Source organism: Oryzias latipes, chromosome 18 (genome assembly GCF_053564925.1).
Source record: "Oryzias latipes strain Hd-rR chromosome 18, Olatipes_Hd-rR_3.1".
Lineage (NCBI taxonomy): Eukaryota > Metazoa > Chordata > Actinopteri > Beloniformes > Adrianichthyidae > Oryzias > Oryzias latipes.
In genome coordinates, this window is record NC_136254.1 from 14,426,575 (window position 1) to 14,450,738 (window position 24,164).

Consider the following 24,164-nt stretch of genomic DNA (forward strand, 5'->3'; position numbering starts at 1 on the left):
CTACTGTATGTGACTACGAGGCAAAGTTTTTTTTTTTGCTTCTTTTCATGATTGGCAATAAACATCCCATCTTTTTAAGCTTCCTCTACCTATGCTGTTTGGGGAAATCAGATTTTTATAAATAAAAATTTAAAAAATACTTTAGAAATTACAAAAATGTCATAAAATCAGAAACATGTATCAAAAGTTCTGATTCAGGATCAACTATAAAGCCATTTTATCACATAGATCCTATAGTAGAAAGTGGGATTACTTGAAACAAATGGTCTGTACTTGAAGCACTGTTTTCTTTACAGTTTAGGTGTGAATTTCCCTTTTTTTCTTTTCTTGGAAGTCTACTTTCGATCCCTGACGTCTCATGTTCTCCTTTTTGACCACAGTTGGATTTACGTCAAGGCTCACTTCCTGCTCCGACTGCATGTTGGTTTGTAAACATCAGCATTAGTGTTCATGTAAGAACTGTCAAAGCAGTAACAGACTTCCATCATTCCATTTGAATAAATGAATGATTCATTTTATTATTATTTTGAGAAAATGCTCTAGGTGCCTTTTCCTTAGGTGTTGAATATATGACGAGTGATAAAACAGAGTCTGCTGCAGCATTGCATAAATAATTTGTGGATGCACAGGGTAGCAATCTAGTTTAGCATTGGACCATTTCCCAAAAATAGGTCGAGGTTAAAAGCAGGGACTTTTTTTAAAAAGTAGATTGAATTGGTTAAGCAGTACAATATATAATCCATCACCATTAATGCATGATCCCTTTGTTTTCTGAGACAGAAAAGCAACCCGAAGTTTCACAATACCGGTAAGCTCAATGCCCACAGTGGAAATTTCACAGTTTACTTTTTTTTACTGATTATTTTTTAGCAACACAAAAATGAGATCTTTTTCCACTAAAGCTGTACAAATGTATTGTTTTCTAAGTGCAGCAGATGTATTTGTATTGGGAGAAAGAAAAATAAGAAAAGTTTAATAAAGTCAGGGCTTATGACCACCCATCATCCTCGTTTTCACATAGCTAGAATGTACTTTACCTAAAAGATGACACTGATACTACAAATTTGTAAAGAACCATATCAAATCTTGACTGCCTTTAAGGCTTGGCGTAAGGAGGTACAGATGCATTGTTCTACAATATATTTAGAGATGTGAAAGAAGTGAAGCAACAAGTCTAAAAACAGTTCTTATGATCTAGAGAGCTAATAATACCAACTTTCACTTATGTGATCTGGGTCTTCAACAGCATGTGACACGTGTCACTACAGAAACAAATGACAAAAATTCCAGTTTGTGGGAAAAAATAGGTAACCACCTAAATTCAAGAGGTTGTAGAACCAGATACAATGAGCATTACTAAAAGAAATAGCTTTGATTTTTACCTAAATGAGTTACTAAAAACATTTCCATCACAGTGTCACATCTCTGTCAGCACACATGTCACATAGAAGATTTCATCTTGTGCTCGCGATTATTTTATTGTTGCAAAACTTAAAAAAAAGAAAAGAAATGAAAAAAACCTGTTAGTCACATCAAGGTAAAAAAAAGTGACGTAAGTGTAATAGGCCAACTTTTCATCTGAGTTTGTGCAGATGAGGTGTTGAAGACAGGATGAATAATGTTAGTGGTTTGAATGAACTCACTAAAACTAAGATTTAAAGTTTACAATTTGAGAAAACCTGAAATTCAGGCTGCATAAATTTGGTCAAACACACAGGAGAAACTATTTAAAATGCCTTTCATGGCAATAGGTGCAGACAATTTTTAGTGCAATTCTTTCACACTAATACACACCGGTAAATTCCAGAAGCCTTAATGAAATGCCACAGAAAAACAAAAGTGTTTAATTTTCAGATCATGTTTATATTTTAAAATTTGTAGCAGATGAGCTTAGTGACTTCTCTGCATTTACTTTGTTAACCGAAGAATGTATATTTGAGATTTACACTCTTAGCTGTACCTAAATCTCCTTTCAACATACATCAAGAATCTAAACTACATATTAAATTATAAGTATACATCTAAAATCAAGATTGTTTTTCCAAGAGTTAAAAAAAATGTGTTGACATTAACATGAGAAATTTCCTGCCTCTTTTCCTGCATAATTATCTTAGTTATTCTCTTACAAAATTTAAGGATAGAGCTTTTTATTTTTCTCTGTTTCAAGTAAAGAAAGAAAAAGTCTGTTGACTGTGGGTGTGTATTTTCTTTTTTTAAATACTACCTTGATTTAGAGCTGAAACACAAAGGAAGTAACCTTGAAATTCCATAAACAGGGCACAGCAGGAAAACAAACTTGAAGTAAGACATCCCAGGATTAAATTGTGAGATTAGGAAACAAGACATGGAAGGTGCAGGACGAAAAGGAGTGCAAGACGGAGGAACATACTTAAAAACACAGGTTAAGTGAATATCAATGTGTGTCCACATAAAAGGAACAAAGCCACATGTGTGGCAGGAGAGGGGCTCTGATAAGAGGGGAGGAGATTGAGCAAGAAGTCAAGCTGGATTTGGAAAAAAGATGGAAGGTGAGATGTACACTGACCTGTGAGAGATCTGGGATGTCACCCTGATCTATTCCAACTTGCTGTCATCGAAAAACAAATTGTTGAAGAAAAAAAGGAGGAGGAGGTAGGTGGGGTCAAAATTAAGATAGTAAAAAAGGAGCAAACAAAAAAAGGAAATGTTACTTCATGCAGCAAAAATGTCAACATAACAACAACATAAATAACAAGCAAATGTTTTTGACATGGCAGCTGGCTGGCAGACAAACCAACTAACAGGCACTGTGACCGAAGGTGATGACTTAACAGTGATAAATGTGTCTGATGGAGGAGAGCAGGCAATGACTGATGGTGTGATAACTTCATAAAACAACAGTTACTAAGCTTAACCATTAAGATAAGACTGACTACAATCAAGTAAACATTTTGACATTAGGACACAGAAACATCCTCATGCCCGTAAATATTTTTGCAAGTAAAATAAAAAAATTTATTTTTATTGTTACACTGCAACTTTGTAATGTACATATTTGTCATTGATTTCTGCTGTAATTGTTGCAGTGTATTAGATACTTAAAAAGGAACTATTTACAGAGGACAGATAATTATCTTTTATTAGTTTTGCAGGAATTTCTACTATAATAGATTGAAATAACTTCAGTTTCCCTAATATTATAACATTAATGTTGATTTATCAATCCTGTTGGTAGAAATAAAACACGTATAAAGCTCCTTAAAATGTTTGATGTCTCCAAAACTTCTACAGTTTTTGATCTTAGGTGACCAGATTATAAGAATGATAAAAAAAAAGATAACTGAGAATAGTCAACATTTAACCCTTCTTTCTAATTTTTGTTTATTTTTTTATTAAAGGTCTATTGCATTGGCCTACAATTAAAATAATGTTTGCAATGCAGTGTGAAACATAAAGCAAAACAGGCTTTTTATACCTGGGAAAAAAGTGACATGGAAAATAAACTATGCAAAAAAAAGGCAGACTAAACCTAATTTCACCTACTATACTACTAAGCAATGGGCAAGGTTTAAGTGGCTAAAACAGAAAATTTTTATGTTTCTCTTTATCAGTCATTTTTAACCAATGTGAGTGAAATGTTTGCAAAAAATCCTTAATATCTGAGGACATCCTCAGTAAAATACAATAAGGAAACTGCATCCTACAACAAGTTGTAAATTCGTAATTTGTTTCTTTTATTACAGATTAGTTTTATTTTGTCAAACAAGTCTCAAAAAGTCCATCTTAAAGCTCAGAGTTGGAGGTTGTTTAAAAAGTCTGGTGCATTTCAACAATGCAGCAATGTAAATGGAGCAGTCAGTTTTAATCACAGCGAAAACCCTTTAGAGGTGCCTGTCAAAATTTCTGGTTATGTGTTAAAAAAATATGAAAGTCTTACAGTATCTTGAGTTGCGCCAGTTTGTGATTTTATTTTTAGAAACGTATTTTCTTTGTTTTTGCATTTTGCATAGTTTCTACTTTCTAAATTCTCATAATAATATTCCCTGGGGCTAACGAAAAAAAAAAAAAATAAAGTAGAGGTTTCTGTTGAAACTTAAAAAAAGATCATTGGCACATTTAAAAAATGTCATCTAATTATTTATTGACTAAATATATTTTTTGAACAATTAAAACCCCATTTTGTAAAGGGAACTTTCCTTTAGGACAAGAACATAAAGACTTTTGAAACAAAGATTTGCCTCTTTATGAGCTTTTTCATTTCACGTGAAACCATGAGAGCAGTTGCATCCGCTAAAGTGAACAGGGCAGATTCTCACCACTTCAGCTCTGTTGAAATGAGGAACGGAAAGAAAACATAAGTAGAAAAGAAGAGGGATGATCTGTGGGTGCTGGGCAAACTAAAGCCACATGAGTATCCATCTTTGTCACGGAAAGCAAGGAAAGCTTTAGGAAGGAATAGGGATTAGATAGGGGAGATCATGGAGAGCAAAGGCAGCCAACAAAGCACCTAACCACAACCCCCCTTTTGCAGGTTATTTTGGGCATAATTGTGTGTGCAAGAAAATGTGAAGTAGGGAGGGTGAGTCACGTATGCTCGTTTCAACAGAGCTGAGAGCGCAAAACGTAGCATCTTTGCAAAAAAATAAAAAAAGGCTCTCATTGCAGTAGTGCTTAAATATGAGCTAATAATATATGATTATATTGCACGCATATGTGTTCTTCCGATGCACAAACAGGAGAGTAAAGTTGCTTTGCAAAATCATGGAGCTTTGAGGTAAAAACTAACAAAGCCCTGAAACATTAAATTTTCCTAAGAAAATAATTGAGCAATGTTTGTGTTCATGTACCTCTGCCACTTTGAGGAACTCTGATAGCTTCGTCATCCTGTAAAGAAATTTCTTGTAGATGTCAAGAGCATCCTTACACTGGTTCTTCTTCATGTCAAAGTATTTCTCTAGAAAGACACAGAGAAGTGTAGAGAAAAAAAAGAAATGATTCACAGCCAAAATGACAGGAAGACAGATTTAAAAGGTTAAAAATAATGGGCTTAAAATCTGATTTGCGCAATTTCATAGTCAATGGAACCACAGTTAGTAATGCACTTTAACTGTGAGAGGATGAATGTAAAGAATCCATGAAATCACATTGCCTGATTTTTTGGAATAATTATTTTGTATAAATGGTTCAGAATATAAGGATTTGGTCGATAAAAAGAGTTTCACCTCAATACTTTGCAATGTAACCCTGGTAACGGTGGTGGACTTAGTATTAAGTAAAGGTAGGCGGTCACCTCATTCCCCAAACGCCCTCGAGGCATCGAGCTGGACGCCTCATAAAAAATGTCTAAAATAATTTCTATGCCCAATATAATTTCATAAAAAATCCAAATCACTGATATAGCATAAGACGGCTCATGTGAGGAAGTGAGGATGTGTTCTCTGACTATAGAGAACATGGATTTAGTTCTGCTAAAAAAAAGATGAAAGTGAGTGCAAAATCTTGAGGTGGAGGTCAACTGGTCACAGGTGCATCACGGAAGTAAAGAGTGACATTTTTAATATGAGGGAAGAGAGCAAACCTGTCTAAATGCTGAAGACCACTTAAGAACAGTTTTCCTGCAACTTGTTGATACAGCACTCAGCAACTTAAAGGAGAGATTTTTGCATTTGGAGACATACTACAAGTCATAGGAATTCCTTCACTCAGAGAGCATGAGCATTTTTTTAGAACCACCACTCCATGGGGTACCGTTTTGTTCCAACATCCATCAAGTATTTTTACTTCTGATCTATTGGAAAACCTGAGTAATTGAAGAACAGACAGAAGAACATCATTTGCTTCTACAAGAAAGTGAGTGGTTAAATCAGTGAATTTAAAGAACACGGTAGAACCTTAAAATGCTGATTATGTAGCTACTTATTCGTTACCTATGAGCTTGAGGGTCCTGTGCAGTATCATAGCTGTTCCTAGTACTGCACTTTTCTGGATTGAGACGTCTGACGTCTTTTCAGGGATCTGCTGTAGCCACTCCTCCAGCTTGGGGCTTACTGCCCGAAGTACTCCAATTACCACGGGCACCACTGTCACCTTCACTTTCCATGCTCTCTCCAGTTGTTCCTTGAGTCCCTGGTATTTTTTTTAAGTTTCTCATGATACTTCTTCCTGATGTTTCTGTCACTTGGGACTACCACATCAACGAAACGGCTGTCCTCTGTTCTTTATCCACCATGACAATGTCTGGTTGGTTCGCCATTACTATCCTGTCAGTCTGGATCTGCAATTTTGTACTATATATATAACAGTACGATGCAGTCACATCGCTAAATCCCCTCCAGTCAGAATGACATTTTTGCATTTGAGAAGAGCGAACTGCTGGAGGCATTTAATATTGTGTTTTCAAAAGACTGGCCAATTTTTAGATTTGACAGAGAGGACTCCAACTTCATAGATATAGGTGTAACCCTTTTTTTTTTTAGGTCTGCACAATTTACCACAAATTTATCGTTATAGCAATATCAAGCTATGCAATATTATATATATTTATATATAATATATTTATAATATATTATATTGCAATAGACAGCGAAAATTGCAATAAATGGGTACTTTAATTGTGCTAAAACAATCTTATGACAACTTCAAGCATTTAACAGATCAAATAAATCCCTTTATTCATTTGACCATTTGGATGGACCCCTTCACGTTGTTAACCAATCAGATGGAGCCCTATTATGTTAGATGTTTGCCTCCTATGTCGACGAGGGTCATTTGGAGTATAATTTTTAAACTGTTGCAATAAAAGGGGAATTATGTTTTTGGTTGTTTTGCTATTTGTGTACATACTGCAAATTATATTGTTATCGCAATATTAATCACTAATATCGCTTATCGCGAGTTTTCCACATATCGTGCAGCCCTATTTTTTTTTCCATATCTCACTTTAACCCTTGTGCTATCTTAGATGACCCCACCCTTACATTGACGTGTTCTCCCTACCATGACAAAGGTGGATAAAGGTGGAAAAATTTCATGTAATCCATGAAAACCAGTGAGGTTCACAAATCATTGAAGAAAAAAGGTTCAGCGCACTGTCTAGTGGGTCTAGATGACCCAACTCCCAATGGTAAAGTGCCTAGGATAGCACAAGTGTTAACCAGGAGCAAAAACCTCATGTGATGTAATTTATTTGTGTCATTTATTACACTGCTGTCTGAATTTGAATGAAGCCAGGTTATATCTTGAACCATGTTTATACTTTGGAAAAGGTCATTGGTTTAAAAATTAAGTTAAATGAAAGACAAGAGGATCGTATTTGTTCCATTTGTTTTTCTCTCAAGAATTTGTATCTGAGTGGACAAAAAAATAAAGTAATCAATAGTAAAATACTTTTTAAAATAACTAATGATAAAAGTAATTTAATAACAATTATATATAGTAACTACAGTAATCAATTACTTTTTCAATTGTTTTTTTTTATTGTGAAAAATCTTTGAGAATTTGTGTTACCCAAAAGATTGATGACTCCTTCATTGTAAGCAGCAAACAGCCGTATAGAATCTTTGAAGAGCAGCATAAAGGCTGAGTTGATCACTCCATTAGTGAGCTCGTTAGGATTGGCCTAGACAGTAAAAAATGGGGAAAGAAACAAAAATAATGAGCACAAATATAATCACATGTTCTGAAAGCTACTTTTGTGGAAAAAAAAACATTTGTAAAATTCCAGTTTAAGTTCATGTTAAGTTCATGTAGGCAGCAATTGTCAGCAAACAAATGAAAACGTTTTATTTTACGTTGAACCATGCTGCCACTAACCACAATTCATATTGTTTGCTACTAACCAAACAATAGCAACCACCACTTTCTGTAAAGCCCTGCCCAATCCCTCTCTTCCCTCTGCCCTAAGCACAAAGACGAAGAAATTTGTCACTGCGTGCTGCTCTTTGGTAATCAACAGAGGTGTAAGACTTTAGTATGAATTTACATTTTGATTGGAAAAAGAATCAACTGAGTCAAGTGTGCAAATAATTTATATGCCACGCACGCACGCACACTCGGCATACCTGGAAATCTAGCAGAGCATCCAACTGGTTCTGAATGATGGGCAGCGTTTTGATCAGCTTCTCTGTGTTCATGGTGCGCATCACGCCATCAATGCTGACAAAACAAGAGACAGATGAAAACAATTAGAGCTGGGCGATAAATTGATTATATTAATTATTTTGAATTTTTTGTTTTAGACTATTTTTGGGAAAAATCATGATTTTATTCTTTTCTTTTTCTTTATTTTACTCTCTGCTCTCTTGGGCTTCCGTTGGGCAGACAAGGCCAAGAAAAAAAAAAGCGTGTGCAATATTTACAAGCGCGCACCCCCCCAACCTCCAATCTGACTCACAGCAGCAAAAGACAGCTTAATAAAGTGTTGATCTGGAGACAGTAGTGTCGGTGGACACTGGTGCTATCATGCTACGATGCCATAATGCTATGCTAACAAGCTGTTCCGCCTGTTGCTAGTTTGTGACCACAAAACTGGTTTATAGTCAAACTATACTTTGATATTTGAGATGTGACTTTGGGACAGGACACATAAATAAAAGAAACTTAATTCATAGGACATTCATTTAAATTGCTATTTTTTATACAATAACAGGCAATAATTCACTGGCAAAAAGCATTTTTAGCAGTATTTAACATTACAGAGCAGAGTTTTGAGCTAAAAAAAACCTCCCTCGTAAGAGGGCTGCAATTTTACTGTCAATGATATCATGGCAAAAATCCAAAATATAAGGTTTTTAGGCTGTTTTTGTTGTGATTTCATTTTAAAATGAATCACCTGGAGGCAGAATTTAGAAAAAGGTGCATTTTCTGTCAATCTTCTCCCCTTTAGTACTTTTGTCCTTTTTTTCTCAGAATGTTTTAATTTGAGATATAGCTAGATTACATTAAAGGTGTGTTCATACTACCGGTATTTATAAATTACGTAAAAGCAATTTCATTTTCCAGAACAAAATTAGGAAATGACTATTCCGTCTCTTCAGCTGGTTCAGACTACAGGTGACTGAGTGACACCACCTTTCCTCATAGGGGGTACAGAGGGGCTTTCTAGCTGAGCTAAAAAGAAGAAACATTTAATTTGTGAAAAAATAAAAACTGAAATGGCTGTGTAAAAAAAGCCAAAAGTAGAGAGCAAAGACATTTGAAATCTGAGTCACTTAAAACTGTTGTTTTTATCCTATTTTTTCATCATGTTGTGACACCCTCTCTCTTTGCATTCAACATAATATAACTTTTTTTAAACAACAACTATATTTTTCCGTAATGTAATAATTTGTCTGGTGCAAACGTGACTGGCCAGTATATTTTTTCCTTTACCGGCCAACTTAGCTGGGGAGTAAAAGATTAAATGTTGATCAGTGTGGTTGTGACTTTAAACCTGGAGCATCAAACCACACACAGCAAAATCTGTTTGAAAGTTGTAGCTGCCAAAAGTGGGAGAAGGACAATTTTTTTAACACCTGAAACAGACACCGTTGAGTGCGAGAAGTGTTTCTCTTTATGAGAAGCTCAAGCTAGTGGTAGCAAAAAACCTCTGCTGCATTGATCTACAATTGTTTTTACAGCTTGTATTTAGTAGTATTTTGAGTTTGAGCATATTTCCAAAGGAGATGTTCAAATAAATAGTTTTTACTAAACATATTCTGTCATTTGTGATTTCTGTTTAAAGAAATGAATAAATGACGGAGGGAAAAAAAAATCTGATTTATTTTGCCATATAACCCCTCTCTACAAACAATTAAAAGATGTGAATTAAAGAGGAACAAAATCCACGCTAACTTTGATTCTAAGTCAAAAGTTTCAAAAGCGAGGAAATGCAAAACTGTGTACAATAATACAAATCAAACGAGGAGTAACAGTAACATCCCATAAGTACTTTATAATAGTTTCAGTGTCCTTGAAGGAAATGTCACCTGGTGAAAAAAAGGTATGTGAAGTATGAGGGAGGGTGACTTTTTTTTAATCAAACCTACCCTCTCTTCATCTTGGTGAAGTCCACAGCCACTAGTCTGTAAGACATGGCCTTCTCATTCAGGTAGCGGCTGTATCGTCTTATAAAAGTTGACATGTCGTAACCTAAAAGGGTGAAATTCAAAAGGGAGAAATTGAAAAGTTTAATGTTGTACAAGGGGATTACTAAAGAAATTGTGTTCTTTATTGTCTGCTTTACAAGTTTTTCCGCTTTTTTATTTATCTGACTTATTACTGCTGCGCAGGGGCCTTATAGGCAGTTCAGAATATATGAAAATCAAACATGTTGGTAATCATTTTCAGAGCTTTTGCAACAAAAAAGGTAATATAGTTTGTTTTTTTTTACCTTGCAGAGCTCCTTTATCCAAGAAGTTGTTAAGGTTAAACAGGGTGTTTCTGGAGGCCAAGTACTGGGTGAAACGCTAAGATAAAAAAGAAAAAAGATCACGTTCAAAAAACATAAGAAGCATAAAATTGAAATTTGTATTCTACCTACTTATAACAAAAACAAACAAAGAACAGGCAGCAGGGAATGATCCTTTACATCAGGGGTGGCGAACAAGTTTGTCACCAAGAGCCAAATTTTTTCACTCAGTCAAAGAGCAACACCACACACTGACCTGCCAAGACGTACACACACAAACACGCAATTAAAGCCATATTATTTTCCATAACATACTCCTCTCCCTACAACAGAACAGCAAGTATTGTACTTGTGTTTATTTCAAAGAATGCATCCACCCTTAATACACATAAAATGCAGCTTAGCCAGAGTTAACACAGCGACTAAGCTGGAGGTCAGATACCCCCTCCACACACACACTCTCTATTTCACTCTTTTCTCTGCCTCTCTCTGACACACACCACTACTCAGTGACGGGCGGTGAGTTTGATGTTGGTGAGGCACCGACTCCTCTGAAGTCAGATTTATGATGATAAAAACTGAATATTTCACCATTCATCCAACAGTATTTAACTGGTAATTCTTTGTATCTAAACATTCCTCTTTCAATGACACTTACACCAACAAATACACAAAGATCTGGACAGAGCATCCTTCTGGTGTCTAAATGATTATTCTTCTCTCTTTCGGCTTTTCCCATCAGGCGTCGCCACAGCGAATCATCCTTTTCCACCTCACTCTATCTTGGTGTCTAAGTGATTCATATTCACAATAAACACATTAAATACATTGATTGATTGATTGATTGATTGATTTGATTTATTTAAGTGTCATGCACTAATGTGCCCAGCCCACACGGGCTTATATGACACTGAAAGACAAAATACACAATACATAAAGATACATCCCCATCACCAAAAATACAATAATCCCCCTAATCAGAGTCTAACAGAATACAAAGTGTCCAATTCTTATTGTCCATGCCTTTGACACAAAATTTGCCAAACAAAAGATTTCATTTTCAAAAAGCCAACGTAAAACTTTGTCTTCAGATAACCAAAACAAATCAGGACATTTCTTTTCTAGTACCTCATACATACAAAGTCTCTGTTTTTCATACAAAGGACAATAAAACAAAAAATGAAATTCATCCTCCACCACTTGCAGCTCACAGACCTCACAGAGTCTTTCCTCCTCAGGAATGCCTTTAAATACATTGCATTTCAGTTGTGTGCAACTTAAATTAATTTTTACCTTCATTAGAATTTCTTTTGCCTGTATATGTGTATTTAAAATTGAATGACTGACTTTTTGCATGAAGAGCAAATAATATATTAAATGTTAATACATTGCAATGGCTAAGTTCATACTTCAGAGTAGTAATCAGCTGAGTTCCCATTAAACTGGCTGCGTTATTCACTCCCCCCTGTACACATTAAGAGCCCATTAACTTGAAAACACACACACACATACAGCCAAACGGCATGCAAGTCACTTCTGCAAACAGGTCCCTGACTTATGGTTTTACACTTGAGATTCCCCACTTCCCATGAGTCTTAGGGGCTGAAGGCGGGGCTAACCCCCGGTAGCCTCTCTGATCGGTTCCTTTACGAGAGTGTCAGTCAGAACGGACTGATGCCTTGATTTCACGTGTTTCAAGGTAATAATCAGTGACTGGCAGACACATATTGAGGAGAACATCGACAGCAGATTGAGAGCAGACACACAGGTATTTCTCCATTCCCAAAAACGTGAGAGGGCCTTCTTTCAGAGAGATTTCAGCTCAATCATCTCCGGTTCACTCGCTGCCTCATCAGAGACAAGCGGAGATCTCAGTTTCTACATTTAAGGATCCATGAGAAGTGATCTGTGGTCGTTTCTGTCCAGTTGCGGAAGCATTCATTTGGATTGCAGCTTTCTTTTTTTTTTTTTTTTTAACTTGTTCTGTCCAACAGCAGAGCAAACAGATTAGAGCTGAAAGCCTAATGTGTTGGACAGGTTTTACTATCACAAAAAGAGGTTATAGAACTTTAGAAGCCAGAGTGTAGATTTGTATAAACCCCTTTTTGTTTAATTATTTTTTTATTTATTTGTTCATTTTAGTGTGTGTGGGGAGGGAGAGGGAAAGAATGTGAGGGGGGGGGGGGGGGGGGTTGGAAGAGAGTAAAAGGAAGAAAGGTGAAAAAGTGTGGGATACAAGTACTGATTTGAATAAATTATTAATTTAAGCTTTAACAATTATACCAGATCTGCTGGAAAGACAAACATTACATCAAAGGTGAAAGTCTGACACGAAGATGAGCGGAAAATATCTGTCCATCAATACACTGTGGGTTAAGAGGAGGGATGAAGCAGATAGGGAGCAGTGTGGCAGTGTGCACGTGCACGTGGGGGTGGAGATACATGCATTCTGCCGAAGTGAACCGTCTGTTCATAAGGGGAACCAGATCCTACCCAGCCAGACTAGCCAGACCAGGAGAGGGGAGGAGAGACCCCCAGGCCAGGAGCCCCCCCAGCATCGAGACCCAGGCAGCCCGGGAGGGGGGAGGAGGGGACCGCCCACCCAACCAGCCAGGCGCAAAGAAGGCCCCCCTACAGGGGCCCCCCCAACGCCCAGAGGCATAAGCGAACCCGGTGTCCGGCCCCCAGGCCACAGGACAGGAGCGCTTAGCCGTACCAGGCGGCAGCCATGGGGGCCACCGGGCGCCGGACACCGAGACAAGGGCCAGGGACGAGGCCAGGGCCCCCAGAACCCATGAGCCGCCCACCACCCGACCGGCGCCCCATCTCCGCAAGCCAGCCCCGGCACGAGACCTGAGCAACCCAGAGATTGCCACGCACACACAGCCACCGCCCATAACCCTACACACTACAGCGCCCCCCCCCCCCCCCCCCCCCCCCCCATATTATCTGAGCCCCCCTCCCCAAACCTCTCAGTGCCCTCCCCTCTCTGTGATGGGGAGGGAAAGCCCAGAGGGTCCCAGCGAGCCAGCACCCAGGTCCGTCCCACCCATGCACTCACGCACACATACTCACAATACCCCCCAACCCCTGCCGCCACGCAGTAACCCCCCCCCCGGCCGACCGACCCCCAGCGCCGTATGCCCGACCATCACAGCAGCCAACAGGATACCCACAAGCCCGGCCACCCTGAAAGGACCAGGCGCGTGAAGACCGGCTGCCCCTCCCCGACCCCACCCATGTATGGTGGTGTGGGTGTGCTGTGTGTGTGCTGCAGGTAAAATAGGAGATCTCCAATGTGGGGGGCCCCACCGCTGCCAAGCCGCAGAGCTCCCCACTCCTGGTTCCCTCTGTGAGTGGTGTGTATTTGCTGTGTGTGTGCTGCTAGCATGCAGTGTGTGTGTCTACAGTGGAAGTTAAAATTGTGAGGGGGGGGGGGGGGGGTGCAGTGAAAGATGAGCACGGATGTTTCACCGTGCCCCCCTCCACCAGACCCTCCCCACAAGGCCCTAGATGAATCAGAGTGTCTAATATGCAAGTAAATTGCAAGTGGATTGCAGCTTTCTGCTGTGTGCTACTCAAAGAAGGAAAGATGGCTGTTTTGAATGTGCACTTTGAAAAGCTTCAACTTGTTCATAAAGGAGATGGTTTGTGTTGATCAGGAGGAGTTTTTAAATTTCTCCGGGATACGTTTTCTTCTTTTCTGCCATGAACAATTTTACTGCTTCCAAAAGCTCATAATAATCAACGTAGTGACTTGCCATTCCGTTCAGTAAAAAAGTAAGAATCGTACCGTTCTTCCAGACACGTCCTGTGTTCATCTTTATACTCTGAATTTCACCATTTTGCCCATGACGGTAACAGTCTGCACGCACATGAAATCTTTATCTATGTGTCGGGAGCAGCATCAAACACGCACACCGCCAAATTACTTTTATTATTATTTATTAATTATTTTTAATACCCTCTGGTGGTTTGAGTGTGTTTTAAGAGGGAAAAAATTATGAAATGAGGCACAGTATATAGAAAATATGATGAGACGCAAAGAGCCGCACGCTCATTGGCCAAGAGCCGCATGCGGCTCGACAGCCGCGTGTTCGCCACCCCTGCTTTACATTAACACCACAGTACAAATATTTTAATTCTATAAAAACAATACATTATGCTTTTTATTCGGACTAAACATTTTTAAAAGGCACAGTTTCATTTGTGTCTTACCATGTCCCAACATAAATCATGAGAGGACAAAGTCTAGAGAAAGGCAATCAAAGATACAATAATTTACACATACAATGTTGTGATATACTTTGCTACTTTAAAATTATATTTTGTTACTGAGACATTTTCAGCAGCTGAGGTTAGAATCTCTGGGTTTCTGTAATTTTGATCATTAAAAGCTATTTAGTATTTCTGGACAGATATTTTATTTAACAAGGCTAGTCAACACCCTCTTGAATGCTGTCGACTTGAGCACATTGGTATGGACAAAAAGTTTTTTTCTAAACTTTGACTCATCCAAGAGTTTTATTCTGAAGGCCTGTTCACACCGGGACCAATTTCGCGCGCGATATTCGCCGACATTTAACGCCTCGTGACTAAACAAAGGGAACCAATGTGAGTGTGCACACCGACGCGAAAAACACCATGCGTAAAAGTGTCTTTTTTTTTTAAAACTCCTCGGGTTCGTTTATTTAGTTTGAAGCACCGCGTCAAAAACTATACGACCAATGAGAATGGCGCTTTTGCACACGCGTCTGGAGCTTCTGAAGTTTCAGTAAAACACAACTTGGGGGCGCTCAAACACGAAACTGTCATGCTGAGCACACATACGTAACGGCGTAGAAGATATACGCCAAGTAGCGTCTACACTGCCACAAAGAAATAAGGACGGACATTCTAAAATATCCCCGAAAACGCTCATGATACATTTTCAGCTCTTGTACCAGTCGATAAACTCCCCATGTTCTTCTCTTTTCGTAACTATGGGATGTACCCAAAATCGGCGTCTTTTCCAGCGTCTTTCATCATTCAACTGAACAATTTCTTCATCGCTGGAACTGGAGCTGGAGCTACTGGTGCTTGAAATATTCATGTTTTCTTTGTATGATTCTGAAAAGCGTGTTAATACTTGCTCTCTTCTTCTGAGTGAAAAGCGAGTTTAAGAAGCGTAAAGTTGCGCAGCGCCACCTTGTGTACAGGGGTATTTCTGTTTTACATTAAGCGCCATCTAATGTCAGGGAATGAATTTGCATGTTCACTCGGCTCATAGTCAGCGAAAGTCGCTTGGGTGTGAACACAAAAAACGTGTTGAAAAACGCTGGCGAATAACGTGCGCCGATATTTGTCCCAGTGTGTACAGTGTGTGTTAAGGGTGTATTCAGACTGGAAAAATCATTTGGTCCGGATCAAGTCTGCTTAATTTGGTCCGGATTGAGTCCTGAACCTTATGTTTGGCCTGTATTCAGACTGTCGTCAAGAGACAATTACAGGCCTCTGTCTTTTTAAGTAGGAGAACTTGCATAATTGGTGGCTGACTAAATACTTTTTTGCCTCACTGTAGATTGTCGGGAAAACGGTGAGAAGCAATGTGGATCATGTTACAAGTTGTTTTTAAAGAGCATGCATTCCATCCGACCAAATTTCAATGAGTTGCTGGGTCTTATTTTGGTATTATGACATTGTTTCAATTGTAAATGGCTGAAACCTTCAACTGTATCTCCAGAGACCACACATAAACTTGCACATCACCTATTGAGAAAATGTCTGCTGCTACTTCTTGGTCTTAATGCTGACTTGCAGAGTACATAGCCATGATATATAAATGTTTGAATTTTAGTCTCTAACTTCCAATTGTCACCTTAAAGTAATTTATCAGTAACAGTGGATAGAGCGAGGAATCATTTTTCTCTAGGTGCATGAATATCAATGGGTTAAAAGTGGTAACATATAGCTTGGGCACAGCTGCCTTCCATTAAAAGAAAAGCTTTAATCTTTAGAGAATTGTGCTATTTGGGTATGTTTTGTTTGATCCGTGTCTTCAAACACTGTTCAATCTGCATTCTTGTGCTGGGGTAAACAAAGATTTGGCTTATTTAATTTTAAAACTCTGCCAGTGGCATGCCTCTGGTCATTTGGTAATGAAGCAAATATGCTGGCTTCCATGAAAGGCACATTGGAACAGAAACTTTGAAGTTCCTGAGAATATCAGCAAACTGATCCATACATGAATGTTTTCTTCTGCTTTGTGTGATTAACCACTAAAATATCGTAATTCAAAGACAAAACAAGTTTTTTTAAGCTCTAACTATTATAATACTTTTACATTTAACATAAAAATAAGTCACTATATTTGTAGTGGAAATTGATGCCATTTTTTTTAAATTAATAAATGTCTAGCTGACTAGTAGCAAACAAATTATTTTTTCAACATCTAAGAATAAATGTTAGACATAAACAGTTTATTTACTTGATGAAATGAACTTTGGGTAAGGATAGTTAAATTGGTCAAAGATTGAGTTTAGAGCTCTCAAGCTGTCTTGTGTTTGTCATCTGTTGTCATGAACTTTTATGATAAAAAAAGAAAAGCCTGTTTTTCTATCTCTAAAACAAAGACAGAATTTGTATAATATGCATGAATGTAGTAGGGAAAGAAAAAAAAAATGTAGGAAAAGGCGCGGGGCAGACTGAAACCCGCTGAGCCCCACACTATTCAGCTAAGAGGATGATGGCTCTCTTGTGGGTATAGAATCAGATTTTGCCATAGAATAAAGTGAACTAAAGACAGATGACAAACAAAAGATGTAGATAGGAGGTGGTGGTGGTAAGGGTGTGTGGATCAGCTCAGCTTGTAAGAGGTTTCATGTTAGCATATTAAATAACAACGCCATGCAATATTGATGAAGAAAAATCTGGGCTTCTTCCTGCCTCTCATACCTCCAACTGTGAAACTGAGTAGAAGATACAGTAGTGCTTCTAGCATCCAGCTCTGACCCACTCTGCTTTTCCCCCTCTTTCACAAAACTGCACAAGATGCCATAAAAAAACAACAACCATTGCTTCAATAGTAGAAGTTCGGGAAGATAAACACAAGGTGGAAACTGTGTGCACCTTTATGTGCAAAGAAAATACTAAAACAAATGAACGAACTTCAATAGAAAAATTGCTCAACTTGATTTCATGAATTTTGACAGTAAAAAAAAAAGGTTGATTGACATTTGACAATTAACTGGTAAACCGATATTTTTCTGTTGGTAAGTCTTACAGTCAAGAAAAGCAAAGACGAGACACCATTGAGGTGAGGTTTATGGTATAAATTTGGGTTCTTTAAGTCCCACGGCAACCATCTTTTAAACTATTTTAAGTTTTTCTAGTGTCCCCAAGCCTTTTTATAATGATTTTACAATTTTTAGGAAAAAATTTAAATAAACTGTCATTTTTTAGGACATACTTTCTGTAGAGCGGCAGGAGTTTATTGAGCAAGCCTAGCCTCATTTCCCATCATTCCCTATTGTATTTTAAATACAATAGGTGACTGTACAATTAAAATGGTTAAAATACAATTTAAAGGGTGTATAAACAAAAATTAGACAACTCAATAAGAAAAAAACTGGGTAACACTTTATATTCAGATTTCTTAACAAGCTTTGTTAACACATTAACAAGCATTATAAATTAATTTATAGGGTGTTAGTAAGACATTTATTAGTACAATAAGTCTAATAAGATTGATTAAATTACTTAGTTAACACATTTACAAGCATTATTATTAGAATGTTTTTAAGATGTTAATGATGCATTTATTGATATTATAGGTGCCTAACAAATGTGTCAGTGTTAATAAGCTTAATAAGATTTATTAACAACCTTTGTTAACAGATTAAGAAGTATTATTATTGTTTGGGGTTCTAGTAAGATATTTATTAGCATTATAGATGCCTGACACAAGCCTAAGTGCTCATAAGCTTAATAAGTTTTATTGACTAACTTAACAAGAAGTAGGCTTTATTAATGTGTCAGATGCTAGTAAGATATTTATTAGCATTATAGATGTCTTGCAAATACCTGAAAGTGTTAATAAGATTTATTAACATCTAAAGTCAGACCATTGTCTTCTAATTCCATATTACTAAACTGCTTATAAGCTTTACAAATTTATTAATTAACTTTAACAGTTTATTAATTGTTTTGCAGCACCTCATCTAAAGTGAGGACGGTTTTTAGCACAAACAACCACAAAGCATAAAGCTTGTAAAAAGAACTTTATAACATTTAAACAGACTAAACCTACACAAATCGTTCTGTAAATGATATATAATAATTTAATTCAGACAAATAAAAAAAAATGAAAAAACATATAGACTGGTGTTGGATGACTGTAGCATCAAAGCTAATAAGGATAAAGTATTAGCATCTATCCTGAGTGAAACATTCATTGCAAATCCCATCACCAGGAGACAGTTCTCTGCATTCAATGCCAACTGCATTCAACCACTGTTGCCTTGCTTCGAAGTCCACTAGAAAGTTGCACAAGCCAGTCATTTTTGAAGACCGAAGACAATAAACCTACAGGAGCCATGCTAAAGCTAACACGCTAACGACCCATCTTTGATTCTGAAAGGAATCAAAAGCTGCGTTTACATGGGCAAAAGTAATCGGAATGAACGCCTGATCGCAAAGAAAATGGAGCGCATACGGGACCGACCGTTAATAAATCTTATTAACACTTTCAGGTGTTTGCAAGACATCTATAATGCTAATAAATATCTTACTAGCATCTGACACATTAATAAAGCCTATTAATTTGTTAAGTTAGTCAATAAAACGTATAAAGTTTATGAACACTTAGGCTTGTGTCAGGCATCTATAATGCTAATGAATATCTTACTAGAACCCCAAACAATAATAATACTTCTTAATTTGTTAACAAAGGTTGTTAATAAATCTTATTAAGCTTATTAACACTGACACATTTGTTAGGCACCTATAATATCAATAAATGCATCATTAGCATCTTGAAAACATTATAATAATGCTTGTAAATGTGTTAACTAAGTAATTTAATAAACCTTATTAGACTTATTGTACTAATAAATGTATTACTAACACCCATTCATTTATAATGCTTGTTAATGTGTTAACAAAGCTTGTTAAGGAATCTTAATATAAAGTGTTACCCAAACACTATAACTGATGGGAAAGCTCAAACAGATCAGTTGTAAGTTTTGTTTGACAGAGTAAAACTGAACTGTTATGGTGAATGTAAAAAGGGGTACATAACTGTCCAAATAAGATGTAAAGCTTCACATTGCAATGTTACTGGCATTGTCTATATAGCTGTAAAATATCAGTGATCCAAATAAAAGTGAAGTAGCGATGGACACAGGTGAATAAACCTATTACATTAAGTAAAGTTAGGCCAGATTGGCAGTTCAGATGTTGAGTCCATGGGAGCAATGACAAGCTTACCAGAGAGACTTTATAGTATGTATATTGTACAAGGGAAAACCGTAATTAAAAAACAGATGAAATCAGATGAAAGACCCATCTCATAATGCATTTCTGTTTAAGTAGAATGCCTGAAGGAACTGGAAGAAAGTCAGCAGTCAAGTTCTGGATCCTATTACAGACTGACAGTTGCAGAGAAAAGCAAATGAGTGCAGATCACCGGTAGGTCTAACCAGTCATCAGGGTTAAAAAGTTCAAGCAAAAAAGTGAAGAGATGGGGCAGCAACAAGACCAGGGTTCACCGATACTTGCTCAGAATAAAAACCTGACTTAGAAATTCATTCTGAAACCGTAAGATAGAGTTTCATTCGTTCAGCTTAAAAACATATTTAACCATGCATGTCATCAGCTGCAGTCAGCAGGGCCTGTATTTTCTCAATTTTACAGAAACATACGTTTACAATACAGAAATCGAACATTTATTCTTAAGAAAAGCAAGTTTAACATTTGTTTTATGTTTTTTTGTGCAAATTGATTATCATAGTGCCTTTAATACCGTCGGGATGTGCAAGCGGGAATCTAGCCACAGGGGTTGCAAGCCAGTTACTTCTGTGCCGGTCCCAAGCCCGGATAAATAGAGAGGGTTGCGTCAGGAAGGGCATCCGGCGTAAAAATTGCCAAAATAACCATGCGAATCATCCACAACACTTTAATACCGGATCGGTCGAGGCCCGGGTTAACAACGACCGCCACCGATGCTGTTAACCTACAGGGTGTCGGTGGAAATTTGACTACTGTTGGTCGAAGAAAGAGGGGAGGCAGAAGGGTCCGTGGCCAGAGAGAGAAGGGAAAAGGCAGGAACATAGGTTTGAGAATAGGGACTCTTAATGTTGGCACACTGACAGGGAAAGGCAGAGAGCTGGCAGACATGATGGAGAGAAGGAAGGTAGATGTACTGTGTGTGCAGGAGACAAGGTGGAAGGGCAGCAAGGCACGTAGTATTGGAGGAGGATACAAACTGTTCTATCATGGTGTTGATAGGAAGAGAAACGGGGTAGGAGTGATTCTGAAGGGGGAGTTTGTAAACAGTGTTCTAGAGGTGAAAAGAGTCTCAGACAGGATGATGAGCCTAAAGTTAGAAATTGAAGGGGTGATGGTGAATGTAGTCAGTGGGTATGCGCCACAGGTTGGCTGTGAGTTAGAAGTGAAGGAGAGATTCTGGAGTGAGTTGGATGAGGTCATCGAGAGTATCCCCAGAGGAGAGAGAGTTGTTATTGGAGCAGACTTTAATGGGCATGTTGGTGAGGGCAACAGAGGTGATGAGGAGGTGATGGGCAGGTTTGGTGTGAAGGAAAGGAATCTGGAGGGACAGATGGTGGTGGACTTTGCGAAGAGGATGGAAATGGCTGTAGTCAACACTTACTTCCAGAAGAGAGAGGAACATAGAGTGACATACAGAAGTGGAGGTAGGAGTACCCAGGTGGACTACATCCTATGTAGACGAGGTCATTTGAGAGAGGTTAATGACTGCAAAGTGGTGGTAGGAGAGAGTGTAGCCAGACAGCACCGCATGGTGGTGTGTAAGATGACTCTGGAGGTCAGGAAGAAGAAGAGAGGGAAAACAGAAAAGAAGACCAAGTGGTGGAAGCTACAGAATGAAGAAACTTGTGAGGAATTTAGGCAGAAGTTGAGACAGGTCCTGGGTGGTCAGGATGAGCTTCCAGATGACTGGGAAACTACAGCAGAAATTATCAGGGAAACAGGTAGGAAGGTGCTAGGTGTGTCATCTGGAAAGAGGAAAGACGGTAAAGAGACTTGGTGGTGGAATGAGGAAGTACAGGAATGCGTCCAGAGGAAGAGGTTGGCTAAAAAGAAGTGGGATGTAGAAAGGACTGAGGAAGGTAGACAGGAGTACAAGGAAGCGCAGCGTAGAGTGAAGAGAGAGGTGGCAAAGGCCAAACAGAAGGCTTACGATGAGCTATATGACAGGTTAGACACAAAGGAAGGAGAGAAGGACTTGTACAGGCTAGCCAGACAGAGAGACAGAGATGGGAAGGACGTGCAACAGATAAGGGTGATTAAGGACTCAACTCAACTCAACTCAACTTTATTTATAAAGCACTTTAAACAGAACAAGGTTCACCAAAGTGCTGACAGGATAGAGACAGAGATGGAAAGGTGCTAACAACCCAGGAGAGTGTACAGAAAAGATGGAAGGAGTATTTTGAGGAGCTGATGAACGTGGAAAATGACAGGGAAAGAAGGGAGGAAGATGTGGTTGTTGTGGAGCAGGAAGTAGCAGAGATTGGAAAGGTTGAGGTTAGGAAGGCTCTGAAAAGGATGAAGAGCGGAAAGGCTGTTGGTCCTGATGACGTACCTGTGGAGGTATGGAAGTGCTTAGGAGAGACAGCAGTGGAATTTCTAACAAGGTTGTTCAATAGGATTCTAGAGAGTGAGAAGATGCCTGAGGAATGGAAGAGAAGCGTTCTGGTTCCGATCTTTAAGAACAAGGGTGACACGCAGAACTGCAGCAACTATAGAGGAATAAAGTTGATGAGCCACACAATGAAGCTGTGGGAAAGAGTAGTGGAAGCCAGGCTTAGGAAGAAGGTGGAGATTTGTGAGCAGCAATATGGTTTCATGCCCCGTAAGAGCACCACTGATGCCATTTTTGCTTTGAGAATGTTGATGGAAAAGTACAGAGAAGGTCAGAAGGAGATGCATTGTGTGTTCGTAGATTTAGAGAAGGCGTATGACAGGGTGCCGAGGGAGGAGCTGTGGTACTGTATGAGGTCGTCTGGAGTGGCAGAGAAGTATGTCAGAGTAGTTCAGGACATGTATGAGAGAAGTATGACGGTGGTGAGATGTGCTGTAGGTCAGACAGAGGAGTTCAAGGTGGAGGTGGGACTACACCAAGGATCAGCTTTGAGTCCTTTTTTGTTTGCTATGCTGATGGACAGGCTGACAGACGAGGTAAGACAGGAATCTCCCTGGACAATGATGTTTGCGGATGACATTGTAATTTGCAGTGAGAGTAGAGAGCAGGTGGAGGAACAGCTAGAGAGGTGGAGGTTTGCTCTGGAAAGAAGAGGCATGAAGGTCAGTCGTAGTAAGACAGAATACATGTGTCTGAACGAGAGGGATCAAGGTAGAAGCGTTAGGTTACAGGGGGCTGAGGTGAAGAAGGTGCAGGAGTTTAAGTACTTGGGGTCAACAGTTCAGTGTGATGGGGAGTGTGGAAAAGAGGTGAAGAGGCGAGTGCAGGCAGGTTGGAGCGGGTGGAGGAAAGTGTCAGGAGTGTTGTGTGACAGAAGAGTGTCAGCAAGACTCAAAGGAAAGGTGTACAAGACAGTGGTGAGACCAGCTCTGCTCTATGGGTTAGAGACGGTAGCAGTGAGACAGAGACAAGAGGCTGAGATGGAGGTAGCGGAGATGAAGATGTTGAGGTTCTCCTTAGGAGTGACCAGGTTAGACAGGATAAGGAACGAGTACATCAGAGGGACGGCTCATGTTGCCTGTGTTAGCGACAAAGTCAGAGAAGCCAGACTGAGATGGTTTGGACATGTTCAGAGGAGGGATAGTGGATATATTGGTAGAAGGATGTTGGAGATGGAGCTGCCTGGCAGGAGGGCAAGAGGACGGCCAAAGAGGAGATACATGGATGTCTTAACAGAGGACATGAAGTTGGCTAATGTTAGGGTAGAAGATGTTCATGACAGAGTGAGGTGGAAAAGGATGATTTGCTGTGGCGACCCCTGATGGGAAAAGCCGAAAGAGAAAGAAGAAGAGGAGGGATGTGCAAGCGGGCAGAAGGAAGGACGCAGCGTGAGCGCGCGGAGGGGCCGTGTCTGCGGCTGTGAATGCGGACCAGAGAGTTTTATGGGGAGATGAGCCCCGTGCGAGCGGACAGGGACATGTGACGTACAGACAACTGCCTGCCCGGTGTTTCCCGGGGGTCCAGAGTCCTTCTGATAGAGGCAAATGCCTCCCACACCCTCTGCGGTGGTGTCAGCTACCCACCTGACCCGTTTATAAACACGGAGTGTTTATAAACAAGGAGTTTGTGTAAATCTCAGTCTATGAGTAGATTTGAATAAAATCCCAATCATGCATAAGGTATGCACAGCATTTTCTATATAACAACGTATTTCTTTATAAAAAAGTTTGAAATGTTGTTCATCTGTTGCACTTTCATCACTTCATCACAAACATTAATACCACGGCCTGGGTCCTTTTATTGTGATGATCAGAGTCTTTTCCTTTTAAAATCGGACCAAAATTAAGCCTTTTTTTATCTTAAGGAAATCAAACTTTTTAACAATATTTTGCTGTGGAGGATTCACAGATCACACAC

At 38.9% G+C, this 24,164-nt stretch overlaps 1 protein-coding gene across 22 annotated transcripts in view; it reads right to left on the reverse strand.

The window, feature by feature from the left end:
• Window positions 1-24,164, reverse strand: part of si:ch211-200p22.4 (phosphatidylinositol-binding clathrin assembly protein) — a 147,820-nt gene that overhangs the window by 86,013 nt on the left and 37,643 nt on the right. For 16 of the 22 annotated variants that reach the window (XM_078935970.1, XM_011487628.4, XM_078935974.1 and 13 more), the window contains 6 exons: window positions 10,349-10,424; window positions 10,005-10,107; window positions 8,040-8,133; window positions 7,486-7,597; window positions 4,827-4,933; window positions 2,546-2,587 (listed from right to left, as the gene is read on the reverse strand). In XM_078935970.1, coding sequence (XP_078792096.1) covers window positions 2,546-2,587; window positions 4,827-4,933; window positions 7,486-7,597; window positions 8,040-8,133; window positions 10,005-10,107; window positions 10,349-10,424 — 534 coding nt within the window. The remainder of the gene's footprint in view (window positions 1-2,545; window positions 2,588-4,826; window positions 4,934-7,485; window positions 7,598-8,039; window positions 8,134-10,004; window positions 10,108-10,348; window positions 10,425-24,164) is intronic. The other 6 variants (XM_078935981.1, XM_078935969.1, XM_078935977.1 and 3 more) reach the window with 1 other exon arrangement.